The following is a 20,335-nucleotide window of genomic DNA, read 5'->3' on the forward strand; positions in this document are numbered from 1 at the left end:
CTTTCTGCTAACAGTGATGTCATTAGTGGTTTTGCACATATCTGCCTATTTTTTTAATAACATACCAAAAATTTAAGCGCAAGTATTACGGTCACAGTCGGTTAATATAATAATCAAAGTATCTTTTCGTTAATTAAATTGTGTCAAATAGAAATTTCAACTAACAACTGTAAATTTAAAAAAAAAAAAGTTGAAATTATTTTGTTAAAGTTAATTTTCCTTCTCATATTTTTAAGTGATGGCCCCTCCTTTCTGGCTAGCACCCGGGGCAGACAGCCCCACCCTTGCTACACCACTGATTCTTCCTTTCAGTTTGCAAAAGTTTGCCCTGCATAAACAGCTTCAATTTCTCAAATAATCTTTCAGCAATTCTTAAAATGCTGATATCTAGGTAATTCTCAAATGGGGCAAAAATTACCATATTTCCCCATGTATAAGACGCACCTTTTTTCGAAAAATTTGGGGTCTAAAAACTGGGTGCATCTTATATAGTAGTTGTAGATTTTTTTTACTTGCATTTCCCACTTTTTCGTGCTTGTTGTCTTTGTGCTCATTGTTTCACACTTGTTACTGGCATATAATGTTACGTTTTGCCACGTTCTGCCCAGAAATGGCTCAGAAAAGATTTTTGTACAGTACTGAATTCAAGTTAAAAGTGATCCAGTTTGCAAAAGTGATTGGAAATCGTACTGCTGAACGTAAGTTTGGTCCTCCTCCAACTGAGAAAACAATCCGAGACTGGCTACGGGAAGAAGAAACCCTACTGAAAACGCACGGCAGAAGAAGGCCAGTAGAGGCAAGTCAGCAAAATGGCCTAATTTAGAGAGGGAATTGAAGATATGGATTGAGGAGCAAAGGGCAATTGGAATTCCTATGTCCACAAAGATGGTTCAGCACGAGGCAAGAAGAATTGCTGATGAAAAAGAAGTTACTGATTTCAAAGGACACAATTGGTGCTTCAGGTTCATGAAACGGAATGGACTAAGCATGCATACAACCACCAGACTTGCCCAAAAGATGCCTGAAAGCTATGAGCAGAAGGTCCTTGAATTTCATTTTGTCATTCAATGTCGGAAGACACAGCAGTTTGAGTTGGGACAGATTGCAAACATGGACAAAGTCCCCCTTCAATTTGATGTCCCAAGTAACAGAACTGTTGATAAGGAGGGGGTGAAAACTGTAACTGTGAAGACAACTGGACATGAAAAGAGCCATTATACAGTTGTTCTAGCTTGTTGGGCCAACGGAACCAAGCTGCCTCCTATGCTGATTTTCAAACGCAAAACAATGCCAAAAGAAAACATTCCTCGAGGAGTGATTGTCCACATTCGTGACAAGGGTTGGATGGATCAGGATGGGATGAAGATCTGGTTTGAGAAAGTTTGGAGCAGGAGATCAGGTGGGCTCTTACGCAAACCTGCCCTATTGGTGCTTGATCAGTTCAGGGCACACATAACAAAAAATACAAAGAAGATTGCTGCAGAGCAAAAAACAAAACTTGCCATCATACCTTGACATCCCAACTCCAACCACGTGATGTCAGCATTAACAAACCCTTCAAAGCTGACATGAGAGACGAATGGAACCAATGGATGAAGTCTTCTGGGGATAATTTGACACCAGCAGGAAGAGTGAAGAAACCAACTATAGGAGAAGTTTGTACCTGGGTGAAAAGATCCTGGGATAATATGAAGATTGAGATCGTTGTCAAGTCATTTAAGAAGTGTGGAATTTCAAATGCCATAGATGGAACTGAGGACGAGGCAATATATGAAGACAGTGATTCTTCATCAGACACAGATGAGGACAAGCTAATGGATGGGAGTTTTGACAGTGATGAGTTGTATGAATTTTATGATGAATAAAACTTGAGTTCAATAACTTTATGTAATACATTTTTTTTCAAATTTTGGGCCCCAAAATTAAGGTGCGTCTTATACATGGGGAAATACGGTACATTGTTAATTTCAATTTTTCTCAAACTCAGTTCTGTCTTATATTTCACCTACTGGAGTGATTAATTCAATCAGTGTAGTAGGTATTGCATATGAATAAACAAAGACACAATAAATCCTTCCTTGGTGTAGAAGGTGAAATGAATGCTTTTTATCTGTAAGGAGAGAGAGAGAGAGAGAGAGAGAGAAGAGGACCAGAAATAGAATAATAATAAAGTAGAAAATGACTGCATTGAAAGCAGCAAAGACATCAAAGAAAGAGCAAGTCCAACTGAGTATTACTTAATTGCTTTGAGTAGTTAGAAAAATAGAAAAGTAGTAGAAAAAGCACAGATAAAAGTCAAGCGAATGCAAGTGCCAGGTGTCAACAGATTCTTTTCACTCAACCTTGAACCTAAGGTCCAAATCCCATACCAGATTATCCATTTCTAAGAATATGCAGAAGTTCATTTCAACTTCTGTGTATTCTTTGTCATGGCTTCAACTTCACTGATGCCTTAACCCAGTCATAGCGGCACCCAAAATGTAACAAAAAATAGTGGTGGGCCATCTGACAAGTGCCCGACTTTCTTTTTAATTTTTGAAAATTTTGTAGGATTTTTTTTTTTAACTCTGCTGTAACAATGTCAGTATTTCATCTTTTCTTAATAGATTGCAGTATTTATTGTATGTACTTTTTAAGCTTTCAAAAAAAATTTTAAATTGTAAAATGCGCTATGTGTTTTGCACCTTTTATTTAAAAAAAAAAGAAAAATTAATTCTGTTTAAAATTGCAAAAAAATGTTTAAGACATAAAGCAGAAACATCAATCTCTTCTGTTTTCTTTTTAAAAGACCATTTAAAGTGAGCAAATTTCAAACATGTGCATTTATATCTGCTTATTATGTATTTAAATATTATTTTAAAAAAAAATTTTAAATATAAAATATTTACCATTAGTTACTTCTTGCAGTATGCAACCATCTTGAGCGATGGTTGCCATACTGTGGGCAAAGAGATGTTCAGTTTGGCACTTTTGTTTTTCTTTATTTCTCAACATCCTGAAATCTCTTTTCTTTGAGGACAGTTTTCACCCTTGGGAAAGAGGAAGAAGTCCTCTGGTGCTAGATATCAGGAGAATAGGGAGGATGGTTGATCTGTACAGTGCCATGTTTCATCAGAAATGTCTTCACAAGTGTGGAATGGGTAGGGCATTGTTGTGCTATAAAAATCGATTGCCTTTCTCTCAAAATTGTGGCCTCACCTGGGAAATGTGCTTCAGTAGTCTTTGAAGCACCTGTATGTAAAACACAGCATTGACTCTCTCTCCCTTTCAGGTACAAATTCCTTGTGAATCACATTTTATTTATCAAAAAGCATGATCGGCATCGTCTAGATCCTGACTTCTGTAATCGAATTTTTTTGGTGCTGATTTGAAGTCCATTGCATGCTCTAACGCTTCATCTCTGGGTTGTACTGAAACACCTGACACTCATCTCCAGTGACAATACAGTTGAGAAAATTAAGATTTTCTTGATAAGTCTGGATGAAGTCTTCATTAGATGACACTCTTCATTGCACTACTCATCCACGAAGCTGTGCTGTACAAATTTTCAAATTTTGCACACACCTCCCTTTCCCCTAAATCTTCATGCATAATTTGATGAATTGTCTCCTTATTCATATCCAACTCTGTCCGCATTTTGAGAGATTGATAGATGCTCACTTCTTGCATCATTGTGAAAATCCTCATATCAATCTTTGACCTGCTTATACCATTCAAACACACTGGTTTGAATTAATGTTTCATCACCATAAACATTTTTTAACATTTCATACATCATTTCTGATGCAGATTTTCCCAATTTAAAGCAAAGTTTGATATTCGTTCATTACTCCATTGCAAAAGCATGATACAGAACTTTAATGCTACAAATGAAACTGTTAATTACATGGAAACTGGTTACCTACTGGATAATCTCTGTATCACCATCTGTTGGAGGAAGTTTGAACTTCAACATACCACTTCCGTTTATTTTTAAACTCATGAAACACACGCACAATATAAGATATAGAATATTTTTTTAAAAAAATCTATATGAATTTGTAATGGTCAGAGAAAATCTGAAAAAAATAAGCATATTCAAGTAAAGTATATGTTTCTCAACCTTAGTAGACCACACCATGGAGCACCACAAAGTACTCCCTAATTTAGGCTGGGCACCAGAACAAATATGTATATATTATTAATAATTAGGATCTATATATAAATATTACATTAGCTTAAAAATTATCTGAAAAATAAACTAAATAAGAACTCACTCAAATACACAGAGAGACAGTACTTGTAAGTAATTATGTAAAAATTTATTCCACAGCACAGATTTCCAACTGTGCTGTGGAATGAATAAATAAATATCCTTTATTAACTCATATGTGTATGTATATGTATTCTTTCAAATCTTGTAAAATATGTGTAATGTGTAAATTTTGTTATGGTCTTAGTTGTATAATGTGTATATAAAATCATTTATTGCCAATCAATAAAGTAAGTGCAATATCCCAGTAATTTAGGGGAGTTTACATAAATAAAATGATAATAATAAAATATGAAATGGGTAAAAAAGGAATTAAATAAAAGGTTAGTTTTCTCCCGTTATTAGAATACACTTCAACATGGAGACTGCACTGATAATGGCCCCTGGTTACAGACCTACAACATTCATCAGTAAGTAAATTATCTTTTATAATATTTTAATTCTGTAAGGTTAGATCATATGTATAGCTTAGCTTAATTCTGTAAGGTTATTAATATGTTAATAACAACCATCAAAAATTTATTTTACTGATATGTAGAGGTAGTTTTAAAATAGCCTAATATTTTTAAAAAGTTAACAAAGTTTTAAAATTTAAAATAAAATAGATTAATAAGTTTAACAGCAGCCACAAGCAGAGGCAAAGTTGATTCTTGTAGTACTTCTGTTGAGACATGCAGCAGCTTGGTGTGGATTTCTAGACCTGTTGGGGATACTCATGGGATAAGTAAATATATAATTTGTGTTAGGTTACTAAGCTTAAAAACAGGCACACACACACACACATATAAATGCTAGGAGCATAGTAAATAAATTTGATGAATTTTAAGTACTGATTAAATTATCAGATGTGCACATCATAGATATCAGAAACGTGTGCTACTCAGTATGGGGTTGGGTTAGGTGCACCTTTTGAATATGGTGAGTACAACGTGTACAGAAAGGACAGGATAGGACAGTGGAGGTTATGTTTAAGAAGCACACAGAATTTAAAATAGTTCACTCAGTTGACATGGGTTGGCCATTGTAATGTTGAGTCAGTTTGGCATGATATAAACACTGAGAACACAAAAATCAAAGTAGGAATACAGACCGAATGACTGAGTATCATGGCCCAACTATTCAGACAAAAAAAGTGAGCCAGTAAATCAGAATGTCTGTTAATGGGGTATTTTAACTTTTTAGATATTAATTGAACCTTGTGTGTTAGTCATTCACGTTGTAGCCGAACTTTTCTACATCAGCATGCTGGAGAGGCAATGAAAGAAAGCCTCTCTAGTGACACTTTGTCCATTAAGAATCTCCAGATAATGATACGCTAGGTGGCAGTGTCATAATGTGTGAAAAAGTGGCTACAGTTGTGCAGTTGTGAGGCAGCTTTTTACATTCTTTTCGATATGATCAATTGAAGATATTGTCATCTGCAGTTTTTAAATGGGAGGTGATTGAGGAAGTGTAAAAGCTACTGTGCTTTATATACCCGAAAGATATTTTGCAATGTATGGACGTGAACTCATGAAACTAGAGACAGATAAATAAAATGCATGGGGTAGTTATAAATTATCACAGACACAAAAACCTGCAATAAGTGTAAACTAGCCTGCAGGTATGTTGCTAACATTGGGAGATGTGCAGCAATGTTGCCCACTAGCCTTTGAGAACTGCTTGTGTGATCCAAAAGCACTTCTGAGTGTGGCACTCCTAACTCCTTCACAATACAGTCTTGGAAGACTATATAACTTATTGACGTTATCATAAAGATAGCATCAGTGTTTATCAGTCCTTGTGTCCTTCAAACACACTACCATTTTTCTGTAAATTCCTCTGATATTTTCTGTCATTTGTCCTTTAAAACAGTGACCAGTTGAGTTCTCTCTCTCTCTCTCTCTCTCTCTCTCTTTATTTTTTGTGCAGTCTCCCCTCACATGCACCTGATGATCCAGTTCATCCTAGAGGTTCTCTATAGGATTGAAGTCAGGGCTCTGGGCTAGCCAGTCCAACTTTTCAACACTCATGTCCCCAAACCATCATAAAATGAGTAGCTTTGTCCTGTTGATATAAATATGGGCTGTTGCACAATGTAGGTAATATATTATTATTCAGGATGTCTAGACAGATCTTGGCCCTCAATTTTTGTCCAATGGGCGTGAGCCAAACCATGGAAAACAGCCCCAGGTCATCATGCTGACTTCACCAAACTTTGTTCTCGGGATGGTATAGTCTAGCAGGTTGCTTTCTCTGAGCATCCGCCACACACCCAGGCATGGGTGTTAGAGTGGTCTACTGTCAAACAGAACAGACTTGGTGGCATCTGGCATTGGTCTGGGTGATTAGTGACTTGTGGATGAATGTAACCCATCTTATGCAGCATCTGGCATACTGTACTGGTGCTTACACGTGTCCTAATCATCTCACTGGGACCTGTTGGTGCTGTGATAACATCGACCCGTATTCAGTGCAGACAATTCTTTACAGGGCTCTCCTGTCCCATTCCGTTACTTTTGATGGTTTTCTGAGTAATTTTGTGATGGTTTCAGCAGCAGTCCACTTCTATTTCCATGAAATCGCCAATCATTGACCTACACACTGATTGTGGCACTATTATCATTTTGCTGGAAGTGTTAACTCTATTGACCACAGAATTTTGCATTCACAGTTGTACTACTCTTTCCTCAAAGGCCTATATGCATATTTATAATTGTGTCTGACATATGGTGCTTGGGTTGCCGTGATGTTCTGGATATTAATGGTAGGCCAGTGTATATTGACTGTTATTAAAAAAAAGGCTGCCAACCAACACTGGGATACCACTTGTACACTCACTTTGAATATGTCACAGATTTTGGCCTCAGAACTTATGACAAATTGTAAAGTTAAGACTGTTTTATAGTCTAGAATAAATGTATAGTATTCTTGTGCATTATGTGATTTATATTGCCTTAAAATAAATTACTGTACAGTTTAATGTTAAGATTGTTTTATTGGACAAACAGAAAAAAATTAATCCTGTTATAAAATCTGAAATAGTATTCACATTTTACCAATGAATTTGTCCATAACACTGATATGCATACATTCAACTTTTATTGCCTATCATCTAATTGAATCATGTTTTGAATTTCAATAACATTATGATATAAGGCAAATTTATTAATTTCTGAGTTGAAAAAAAATTAATATTAAAAATAAATTTAAATAATTAAATATTAGAAAGAAATTAAACTTTATTAATAAATAAATATTCTTTTTTTGTTCTCCACCACCATGAGTGTTGTGCCACCATGATTGATATGTTATTCTAGGATTACTGCTACCCAAATGCAGTAACTTGCATTTATAATTGTTAACCTCAATTTTTCTAGGTCTTGTGTTGCAGTAGCATATAATGATTCCTGTCATTAACCAACTTGCTAACCTTTGTATCATCAACAGACTTATTAAACTAGCCTAAATATGCCTTCATCCATAAATATTAAAATCAGTAAGGAAACAACCTGCAATGATCCCTCAGAGACATACTAATAACATTAGTTAGCAAAGAGCAGTGGCCACTCTGTTTCCTACCACTCAACCAACCCTTTATCCATAGCAGTAACCTGCCCCTAATGCCACACTTCCAATTTGTACAGAAATTTTTCATGTGGGACATTGTCAGAAAGTTTACCAAAATCTAAGTACTGTAAACCCTCAGTACTGTTAATCCAGATGTCGGATAATCTGGATCGAAATATGAAAAATTCTGTTCACAGTCGAGTACTTTGAAAGACACACGGGATTTAGGAAGGCAGTTCAGTCACTCTGATTGCATGCTCATTTACTTCAGAGAGAGAGAGAGAGAGAGAGAGAGAGAGAGAGAGAGAGAGAGAGAGAGAGAGAGAATGTACATTACATTGCCTTGTGTGTTGTTCAGTGTCATTATTGATTGAGTCAGATGGTTGTTATTGCTAATATCGCTTCATTTGCATACTTCTTTATGCATACATAATTTAACATATTTTATATAATTATGGGCGCAAAAGAATTGAAAAGTGGAATAAAAAGAAAACACATTACTTTAACTATCATTAACAAGCTCAAAGTAATAGAACAACTTGAAAATGGTGTTCCTGGGAAAAAAAAATTTATTAGGTATTGCCCAGGACTGTGTCAGATATTAAAAAACAAAAAGAATCTATAAAGGCAGTTGGTTTAAAATTCAATGTGGGGGGGGTGATAAAAGCAATGTATTAAATAGACAGATATTTAAAAAGCCAAAAGAAGTGTTGCTGGAAGAAACTATTTAAGTGGTATTCACGGCAACGATCAAGTGGTGTTGGTGTGCATTGTGTTGAGCTAAAGGCAGCAGTAGCAGAAAAGTTTGCAAAGCATTTGAAGTTACACAATTTTACTTGCAGTTCAGGATGTCTGTGGCACAATATCACTAATAGAATAAAAGTCAAAGGCACAATATCACTAATAGAAAAATTTGTGGTGAAGTTGAAGGTGTTGATTCATTTAGAAAATAATTAAATGAAATAATAATACAATCAAGTCTGTTATTCTCAAATATATAATGCTGATGAAATGAGTGTGTTTTGGCATGGTCTACCAGAAAATGTGTAAGCCTCTTGTACAGAGCAGTCAACATCAGGGCTGAAAAAGAGCAAGAAGTTTTCAGCACTTTTTTGTGCCAATGCAGATGGAACTAATCAGCTAAAGTCTGTTGTGGTTGGCAAGGCTAAGAATTCAAGGGCATTAAAAGACTGTATGTGCATATTGCCTGTTGTCTACTACAACTTGCAAAATGCTTGGTTCACACAAGAAATTACAAAGAATTGGTTCCATAACCACTTTGTATCCGAAATCAAGAGGTACCAGTAAGGAGTGTTGAAATTTTCTGATTACCAGATTAAAGTACAGTGGTACCTTGGATTGCGAGTAACTTGGTCTACGAGTGTTTTGCAAGACGAGCAAAAATTTTTAATAAATTTTAACTTGATAAACGAGCGAGGTCTTGCAATACGAGTACAGTCAGTCCTCGTATAACACGTGTTCACACTACACGAATTCGATCATACACGATTTATAAATACGCGAACGATAGCTTATATAACACGAACTGAATTCACTTATGCACGATTCGCCTTTGTGTTTACAAGAAATGGCAGTCGAACGCAACACTATAGGAATGAAGAGAAGATTCTGAAAATGTATTTTTTTTTATATCAGTGAAGGGGAAACACATTTCACCATAATAACGTAAAAACCAACACAATTTCAGCTATCAGTATAATCGCAAATGCAATTAGATCGAGTTTACTACCAGTTTATAACAGATTCCACTAGCAGGAACATAACTGTAATTGTTTTTATTGTTTTATGGTAGTAACCTATAGAAATGTGCTTTAGTAAAATGTGAGGTGTTAATAGTGTATCTCTGCCTTTATGGTGTTGTTTATTCAATTGCTACATGCACGCAGCTTTGTTTATGCGTATCAAGCGTGCTTCCTCATTTTGTAATAGTGCGAGCGATGAATCTGTTTAACGACAATGCAATGTTATATTTCCGTGAAATCCTCAAGAGGAGGCAAGTGTCATTGGAGAGGTTCCTTGTTAAAGTCGCACAAAAAGAAAGAGTCAACAGATAGCAGTGATTCCGTTAGTGACAGTGAAAGTCGTCCTACCATAAATTCGATTGCTTTATGTATATTAAATTTAAATATTAAAAATATGAAAAGGTATGTATGTATTTTGTATTAATCATTTTTACAGTATATGAATATTTTTGAGTTTTGGAACAAATCATCTGTGTTTCCATGATTTCTTATGGGAAAATTCGCTTTGATATACGAGTGCTTTGGATTATGAGCACATTTCCGGAACGAATTATGCTCGCACACCAAGGTACCACTGTACTTCTAATCCTTGACAATGCCCCAGCACATCCAGATATTGAAAATAATATCCGCTAAGGATGGTAAAATAAAGTGCTTGGCTTTGCTGCCAAACACAACTGCCTTAATAAGTCTTCATTATGGCCTGCAAGAGGCTCTACAAGCACAAGTTCCTTGATGAGGTGTTAGTAGTGTTGGAAGACAGAATGGATTAAGATAATGACACAATAGGAAGAAGAACACTAGAAATTATTAAATCATACGATATCAAGTCTGCTATCTTCAACTGGGCCAATGCATGGAGCAACACTAAAAAGGAAACTTTAGTGAATGGCTGGAAAAAACTCTTGCAAAATACAGAGGTGATATTGACTTTAAGGGATTAGAGTCAGAGGACTTTCAGACTGTGTTGAGAGCAGCTGGAGAGACTGAAATAATGCAAGAAAATATCCAAGATTGGCTTGAACTGGAAAGAGAGCCCAGATTTCAGCTTCTGACAGGAAGAAATTGCTGCAGATGTTATTAAGAATTCTGCCATGGAAGAAGAATCAGATAATGAACTACAAAATCTACAATTAAGAAGAAACATCTTAGCCTGCAAGAGATGACATTGATGCAATAATCAATTATGTGGACTCTCAACAAATCAATAATTGCCGAGGTATTATGAACACCTAAGAACTGCGAAGAGATTCTAATTAAAGGATTAGAAAATGTGTCCAGCAGAGGTCTGTTCAGACAAAACTTGACAGTTTTCAAACCTGCATTATTGCATTCAAAGACAATTACAACTTCTATCAATGGATAAATGTATTGTTTTTTTATAATTTTTAAATAAAGGCTCTACAGTGATATTTTTTTTATTTATTTTCATCAGCACCTATATCATTAAATTTTCCATTTACATTTGTGTTCTTAGTTTTTTTGTCTTTTAGGACTATCTTTTGCTTCACTAATCCGGATGACCTCTCCCCCAATTAATCTAGATTGGCAAGGGTTTACTGTATGTGATATCAGAATTATTTTTAATGTGAAAACATCTATGGTGGCACTAGAGTAAAACCAATTGGAAACGAAATTTTCTTACGGAAATTATGCAATTGACGTCACTTCCTAAATGGCCTTAACGATGCTAACTCAGTCACTAGTGTTGATTCGGTAGAGTAAGTTCATACTAAGATACGGAAATGACCTCACTTCCTAAAGGATAGCAGCTCAGTCACTGATGTTGATTCAGTAGAGTAAGCAGTGGATGGTAATATTATGCAATAATAAAAGCTTCAAAGCCAGTGAAGAAGCCTCTCGTGTTGAAAAGGAATGAGTTCAAAAACATAGAGAACGAAAAAAAGTGCAGGCTTTAATAAAATCTGCTGATCACATCAACCTTCTAAGTAGCACAAGTAAGTTTTTTTTTTTTTTTTTTTTTTTTTTGTAGTTGTTGGCGCATTGGCTTCTGTGGCCATAATGCACCTCTCAAGGTTTTTGCAGTACAGTCTGTCCTCGTATAGCACGATAGTTGTGTTCCTAGAAACCCTCGTGCAATGCAAAATCGTGCAATATAAACAACAGGCCCTATGGGAAAAGTGGGGTTAGGTGCCGACCGCCCAAGATTGAACACACATTTGGAACCAAAACATTACCAAACACAATAAATAATCGGGTAATTTTAATCGTTATAAAATACGTAATAAAAAATACAATATTTTTTAATTATAATATAATAAATAATAAAAAATAAATATTTTTTATTATTTATTATATTATAATAAAAGTATTTTTTACGAATAAAATACGTATTTTATTCGTAAAAAAATACTTTCGTATTTTATAATACGTAAGTATAATACTTTCGTATTTTATAATACGTAAGTATAATACATAAGTCGTAATAAAATGCTTACGTATTTTATTACGACTATTACGTAATAAAATATTGCTAATGCTTTTGCTTCTATCGTAAGCAAACTTGTTTTTTGTTTGATTTTCTATCCAAACAGATGACAGCCGTTCCATCTCTTCCAATTCTTTGTTTCTTAATCTAATGGATTTTAATTACACTTTGAGTTGTTCCCGCTATGAAAGTTGTTTTTATTTTCTCCGCATTCTTTGTAATTCTCAGCGTTGCCTCATTTAGGTCTGTAGCACGTGCAATATCACATGGTCTTTCATTTCGCTCAAAGCGTTTCACAATTTCATATTTTTTTCTCTATCGACAGAGGCGGACCTGGCCATAAGCCTTACCCAGGAAATCCCGGTGGGCCGGAGGCCGGTGTGATTTTGGCCATAAACCGTAGTATGAGGCCATTATAAATTTTCCCGGGGTAAGAATTTTTGATCCAGTCCGCCTCTGTTTATCGATATTGCTTTTTTTTTTCTCTCTCTCTGAATCTATAGTGTCTTCGCCAGGACATTTCCTTTTCAGACCTTTTAAGTATTTTATTAATTTTTAGGGAATAAAGCGCAATTACAAAACGAGGAGGCACGCTTAATACACATAAACAAAGCTGCGCGCGTATAGCAACTGAATAAACAACACCGTAAAGGCCGAGATACACCCCCACATTTTACTAAAGCACATTTCTGGGGGTTACTACCATAAAACAATAAAAACAATTTCCAGTTTCGTTTTCTGCTAGTGGAATCTGTTATAAACTGGTAGTAAACTCCATCTAATTGCATTTGCGATTATATCGATAGCTGGAATTGTGTTGATTTTTACGTTATTATGGTGAAATGTGTTTCCCCTTCACTGATATAAAACACATAAATACATTTTCAGAATCTTCTTCATTCCTATCGTGTTGCGTTCGGTTGGAGTGATTCCGCGTTCGACTGCCATTTCTTGTAAACACAAAGGCGAATCGTGCATAAGCGAATTCGGTTCGTGTTATATAAGATAACGTTCCCCTATTTATAAATCGTGTATGATCGAATTCGTGTAATGTAAACACGTGTTATACGAGGACCGACTGTACTTTGATCCAAGCCCGGAGTGGGATTCGAACCCGCAACCTTTGGGTTGCCAGGCAGGCACTTTACCCACCCAGCTAGCCCGGTCGGTGCGCAAGTAAGTAAGTTTCAATTGAACTGTTTAAAAATGTAGACGTTTTTGATTCAAAAACGCAACAATAACTTCAACAAACAAAAATCACTTCTTGTAGTAGTTTTTGATTATGACATCATATTATTCTACAAATGGATTTCACTAACTATTGAATTATAAAAATACCAAATCTAATTTCAGTTAACAACCTATAAGAGTATTTCAAAGATGACTAAAACTCCAGCCGAGGGAAATTGAGAAAAATATGCAAGAATAAAAACTTAAAAACCACCGAACAAGGCTCCCATGACGACAAAAAAACGAGTTAAAAAATATATAGAGAATGGGGGGAAAAATGCAGAGTTTGATAAAATCTGCTTCTCAAGATTTTGATCAAGATCAACTGTCTATATCGACTTCTCATCAAGAAGCTGGACCGTCGACATCACTCACGAAATTATATTCAAGAACTTCCTGAAGATTTCGATCCAGAAGATTTGAGTTCAAATGGACTACCTGAGGATTTTCAATTGATTCTTGAACTGGCTAGAGAGAATATACTGCAACAATATGCTGCTTGGATTGCATCATCCAAAAAAGAAACAAAATCATATTTCAGCTCAGTTGCCTGTTGTAGATCCTCCACAGGTTTCAACAATAGTCAAGCATTAAATCATTTACAAGAACATTGAATTTGAATGACAATTTCTGAAAAATACATTTGGGCTGTTTGTGATATCTGCAATCAATTATGGTATGAAAATGATGTAAAATTGTGCACTCCAAGAAGTTATCTGTTACTTCTCTTAGAATTAACCGACTGCAGACGTAACGACTATGAAGGCTTGTAACACTTGTTGAGCATCTCTCAAAAATGATTCCATTCCAACATTTTCAAAGAGCAACGGTTTTGTTTATCCTGCTATTCCACCTCATCTGCCTCGATTAGATATAGTGACCGATCGACTCATTTCTCCTCGTATACCATTCATGCATATTAGAAGACTAAGACATGGTTTTGGCCAATGTGGAATTTTGGGCCAAATTATAAATGTTCCTGTAAATGTTAATTTGATGGTCAATCATTTGCGTTAACATTCATATCAAATGTAAGAAAATTCACAAATCAAGTTATTTATTGGACTTGATTCATAAATGAGATGTAAGGGTTTGGTTAAAGTATCTTCTTACGACTCCTGCGTACTGTATTATATGTCTGTATTATATGGAGATTGATGAAGCATTCTTCTATGAACTTCACTCATTTCATCTATTGAACAAAGTTTGGTCACTCAACAACAAACTCTTTTGTGGAGCAATGACAAATATTTACAAACATGCTGAAGGATTGTCATTACCCTGGTCACTATTGAGAGTTTACAGGTAATTTAAAAGTTACACCGTTTATGATGGCATCGAGTGAACTTCGTCACCCATATCAGCTTGGAGTGATGCCTTATCATCTTCTTTATATGGCCATGGAAATAATGAGACTAAGAACTCAAGATTCATTAACAGTTGCTTTTAAATACTTCAGAAAAGACACTAAGCTCGCCAAAGAAACAAATCCAATTTGGAGAATATGTCAGTAACTGCATTGAAAAGAATTTAGTGTTTTTGAAATCGATTCCTAATTCAACTTAAAACAACACAACGTAAAAGAGACCTGTTTGCAATGATCAGACAATTGGGTAACCCCCACATTCTTCTTAACTTTGAGTGCAAATGAAATTGGTTGGCCTAAATTGCTAAAAATTTGATACAAATTAAAACACGATGGTTTGGCTATCCCTGATGAGCAAGCAGAAGCTCTTTATTTTATGGAAGAGGCAACATTAGTTAATGAAGATGCCGTAATGTGTGCTACTCATTTTAATAAACTTGTAGTTGTATTTTAACTTTACTTCAGTCTAAGCGTTTCAGTCCATTTTAACAATATTACATCAACTATTTTAAACAGATTGAATTTCAACATCATGGCAGTTCACATACTGACATTCTTTTTTGTGGCACCTCTGTAGCCAGGTGGGCAGGAGCAGCAGTGCGTAGCACATGCTTCTTGATTAGACCGGGGTTCGAGCCCGTGACCACCAAATATGGAGGATGCGGAAAGGTCAGGGAATGACCACCACATATCCCCGGAGCAATATGGCCTTAGTTGCTAATGCTCCTAAAAACCAAATAACATTCTTTTGTGACTTAATAATGTTCTTAAAGAACCTATGGGAAACTGTACGAACACAGTGATAGCTATAATAAATCAGCTTGTGTCCGTTTCTGCTGCAAAAGTCTCTGGTAATATCAAACTCTAACCTCCACTCTTTACAATCTCAATTGTATGAATTATATTTTGGCTATCAAACCCATTGTAAGTAAATTACCTATTGAACATGAATTGCAACCTCAAATTGATGAAACTCGAAAAAAAAAAAAAAAAAACTACTTTAAAATGTTAATCATGGTCGAATTCTTTTCATTCCTAAAACCCTTTAACCTCGTCCAAACCAAGGATGTTTTCACATAAAATAAAACATCTTTTGTGCATACAGGGTACACACAGTGCTTTTTTTTTTTTTTTTTTTATCAAGTTCTTTGCAGCTGTGTCATAGTAGCTAATCAGATTGGTCAGACAAGATCTTCCCTTAACAGATCCATGCTGTGATTGCTGTATAACTGCATTTGTGTCAAGATGGTCCTGTATACTTCTCTAAACAATGACTTCATTATTTTTTGTCTGTAACAAAAATTTGGTTTACAGGTGTGTAATTACTCGCTTTATCCTTTGATTGCTGTTTGTGAATAGGAGACACATTTGTAAATTTCCACCTTTTAGGGACCTTTCCTAAGTCCTGTGATGTTCTCATAATTATTGCGGGTAAAATTTTGTGCTCAGTTTAGGCATTTCATACATGTATATGCAAGTACATAGATTTGAAATTTTAATTTTGGTAATGTGAAAAATATTTTTTCCTGTAGTAAGTTTCTGAATGCCTAGAGTATAATACATATATACAGGGTGTCTCAAAAATATTGGTACAAACATTTAGGGGAGGTAGTTAACATCTAAAGGAATGTGAATCGCATAGGAACCCATAACCGGAAACGTCACGGGAAAGTAGTAGCAGAGGCACAAGAAGCAGGAATGATACAAGACAGTAATTAGTGGCAAACATTTATTTGACATGATATTAACAATGGAGTATGAGATGGATGCATTTCATGATGTTACAACAGATGCTCGAAGGTTCCACCATGAGACGTGATGCATGCATGACACCGACACAGCATGGATTGGCAGACACGGTCGAACACACCTGGAGTTCTTTGACAGTAGCAGCAGCGCAGACGAGTCTCGCCATGAGATCCATTTCCGTCTTCACAGGCGATTCATACACGATAGATTTGAGGGCTCCCACAGAAAGAAATGAAGGCTTGATAAATCAGGTGAGTGTGGGGGCCAGGCAACAGGTCCACTAGAGCCAATCCATCGACGCCCAGAACGCCTGTTCAAATGGTCACGAACACACCTTCCATAATGGGCAGGCGCCCCGTCATGTTGAGAACCAAATGTTGCGTCTCACATTTGCTGGAACATCGTCAAGTAATCCTGATAGAACTTGTTCAAGAAAGATCCAATATTTAGCAGAGTTCATGCGGGATGGTAACAGATATGGGCCGACTAAGCAGCCACCGACCATACCTGCCCACACATTTATTGTGAAGCGATGGGGGTGCACACCGTGTGGGTTGTCGTGAGCCCACACATGAGCATTGTGCTGATTGAATAAGCCTTCCCGAGTGAAATAAGCTTCATCCGTGAACAAAACATTAGGCTGGAAAATTCAAGTCTTGAACACTTTCTTGGAGAAACCACTGCACAAAAGCCACACGTGCAGGATGATCTGATCTTGGGGGAGCAGTAACTGAACCCTTTGGAGATGAAAGGGGTGTAAGGAATCGTCGTACCAGACACACTGTACACTACAACGAAACACTCCTAAGGCAGAGTCAATGGCACGTGTGCTGGTAGTAAGATTATTCTGGACGGCATTCAACACACTTTCTTCCATGGCAGGAGTTCACGTCGAACGTGGCCTATCCGCACTACTCCTGTTACCTCTAAATGACCCATAATCGCACAAATTTTGATGCACACACGTGCAAACAAATGGTGGTCCGGTACATATCTGTCTGGGAAGTGATCTCCATAAATTCGTTGAGCGGCTCGTCCATTGCCTTCTACTAATCCATACACTAGGTGCATGTCTGCCAGCTCACAGTTCATATATATCGATGCATGCTCTTCGTGCAGCGACTACTGCTTGAATGAGTAAACCGGAAATTGTCCTCTCGCGAACTGATGAACAGCGCCATCTACCGACTTACGGTGACGTTTCCGGTTATGGGTTCCTATGCGATTCACATTCCTTTAGATGTTGCCTACCACCACTAAACGTCTGTACCAATATTTTTGAGACACCCTTTATTTACATATTATTTGTATTATTATATACACCCAAAACATTGTCAGTATAAATTATTCAAATTTCATAAATATGAAGGTCCAGATAGCATCTTAATATTATTTGTTTAGGAGTGGTGTTTCTCCTATTGGCCCAATGGTTAGAAGCAACTCAGTGCCTCCAAGTTACATGCAGACTGTTCTCCCTCATATGCTTCCAGCTCCAACAATGGATTATACCTTTCATCAAGCTCAACTAAACCAACAGCCTCAACAGTCACCACCTCCACCGCCACCACCACAGCAACAACAGCAGCAGCAGCAGCCTCAACAGCAGCAACAGCAACAGCAGCAGCAGCAGCAGCAGCAGAACAACAAACAAATAACCAATCCTACACATGCTTATCTCACTGGACCAACAGGGATGATGTGGAATTATTTGAGCTTTGTACCTCCATACCAACAAACATGTCCAAATTCTTCCTCCAGTCATCAGATGGTGGTTCAGAGTCCCCACCTACCTCAAGTCCAGACGCAGCAGCAACAGCAGCAGCAACAGCAACAACAGCAGCAGCAGCAACAGGCAGGTTATTTCATGATGAGTGGTCAACCTAAAGTATCACAGTTAGAAACAATGCCTTCTAATCTTCTTCATAACTTTCGAACTACTGGTCCAGTAGCATCCACTGCTGTAGTCAGCCATAGCACATCACAGGAGACAGGTAGTACATCAGTGTTATTTAGAGAACAGGTTCCTGAGCAAGTACCCCATCCACCTCTTCTGCAGGGTCCCATAACAGGACAAAATCTTTCAACGAGAAGCTGGCAACAGGATGTTTCAAGAGTTCCAGTTGGTGATATCACAACAGGACACTTGACATTAGGACAGAATAAACCAACTACACATTTATCTGCTTCTCAGGTATGTTTTTTATCCTTAATATCTTTTACTTTATTTCCTGGGATCATTAATTACTGCATTATTACAAATCAATTTTTAACTGTGTCTATGTGGATAGTATTAAGTATTCCAGATGCTTAAATTTTCAGAATTGAAGTCTTTCTTTTAAGTTTAACCTTTAGTGCTTCTGATTAATCCTGTTGCTCTTCTTTGCACGTGTTCCAACAGATTCACATCCTTCCTGAAGTGAGGTTTTCAGATCTGTATGCAGTACTTAACATGTGGCCTAACCATTGCTTTAAACCAGGGGTTCTCAACGAGAACAATATTGTCCCCAAGGGGGCAAAAATTATTTTTTGGGGGATGAAAAAATCATGGGTATTACAGTGATTTGCGGCCGTCCAAAGTGCAACCCTACCCGACGGCATCTTATTCCTTAATATTTAATTTCTCTCATTGGGTTTTCTTTTTCCCTGAAACAATTATGTTTAAACATATAGGTATATTATATTAGGATTGCGTGGCAAATTTTGATAAACGGAAGATAGTGGGCGTGATTTAATTCAACCACCTTTGCTTTTCATAACATTAAATGATTGAGTACTTTCAGAGGTAATGTCTCTGCAATCCTTGGCAGCGGTGTGGTGGGTGTGGTTTATTTATTTGTTCTTTTGTTTCATTGGTCAGTATATGAGGCATGGATGGGATAAGGAAATGTGTCAGCCTATCGTTTCTACTCTGAGCGACAATTAGTATTGATTTATTGTTTCCTTGTGGAATCTGTTTATTTTTGATCCACAGTATCCACAGTGCTTTTGTGAGTGACATGGGCTATGAGAGTTAAATAAAAATAGTTTATATTTTATTATTTAATTCTTTGCAGTTATTCAACCTATCATCAATCATGTCAAGTGCTGAAAAGAAAAAGTGTCAACAGTATCTAGATGAATATCTATCTTACTGTTTTATTAAAAGCCCATTTGACTCAAGGCAGCCCATGTGTCTTGTGTGTAATATTTCTTTTTCAAATGATGCTTTGAAACCATCAATACTTTTAGATCACTTAAAAAGGAAACATTTTGATAAAGTTGTTAAACATATTGAATATTTTAAAAATTTAAAACAGAATTTTGAGCAACATAATACTGTTACCTCCTTATTTAAGAAGAATACACAGACAAATGACGATGGAATAATGGCATCTTATAAAATTGCAGAAATCATTGTAAAAACTGGTAGTGTTCATACAGTTGCTGAGACTTATACAACTTGCTTAGAGACCAATTGCAACAGTGATGCATCAAAATTCTTCCAGTATTTTAAAAGCATTGCCATTGAGCAATGATTCAATTCAAAGACGAATCGATGAGATGTCAGTTAACATTGAAGAGCAGCTAATTGATAAACTAAAAACAAGAAAATTTTCTATTCAGATTGATGAATCCACAGATACTGACAATGGGGCTCTTATAATAGCATATGTTCATTATTTTGATGATGACTGTAAATTGCAAGAAGAGATGTTGTTTATAAAATCAATGGAAACTGACTGTACTGGAGCATCCATTTATGCTGCTGTAAAAACATGGTTTGATGAAAAACAAGTACCATTGGAAAATTTAATATCCTGTGCCACTGATGGTGCTACTTCCATGGTTGGAAGACAAAGGTTTTATAGCCCACCTAAAAGAAGTGTCCCAAAGTTCTTGCAATGCACTGCATTGTGCACCAACATCATCTGGTTGCAAAAAATATTAGTCAAGTTCTTTATCAATTAATCAATCAATCAATCAATCAATCAGTATAG

At 36.3% G+C, this 20,335-nt stretch overlaps 1 protein-coding gene across 2 annotated transcripts in view; it reads left to right on the top strand.

The window, feature by feature from the left end:
• Nucleotides 1-20,335, top strand: part of LOC150089566 (uncharacterized) — a 405,025-nt gene that overhangs the window by 289,498 nt on the left and 95,192 nt on the right. For both annotated transcript variants that reach the window (XM_090389542.1, XM_090389543.1), the window contains 2 exons: nt 4,598-4,662; nt 17,760-18,549. In XM_090389542.1, coding sequence (XP_090245668.1) covers nt 4,598-4,662; nt 17,760-18,549 — 855 coding nt within the window. The remainder of the gene's footprint in view (nt 1-4,597; nt 4,663-17,759; nt 18,550-20,335) is intronic.

The sequence above is a fragment of the Mastigoproctus giganteus genome, chromosome 2 (assembly GCF_048544385.1).
Source record: "Mastigoproctus giganteus isolate SK-2022 chromosome 2, ASM4854438v1, whole genome shotgun sequence".
Lineage (NCBI taxonomy): Eukaryota > Metazoa > Arthropoda > Arachnida > Uropygi > Thelyphonidae > Mastigoproctus > Mastigoproctus giganteus.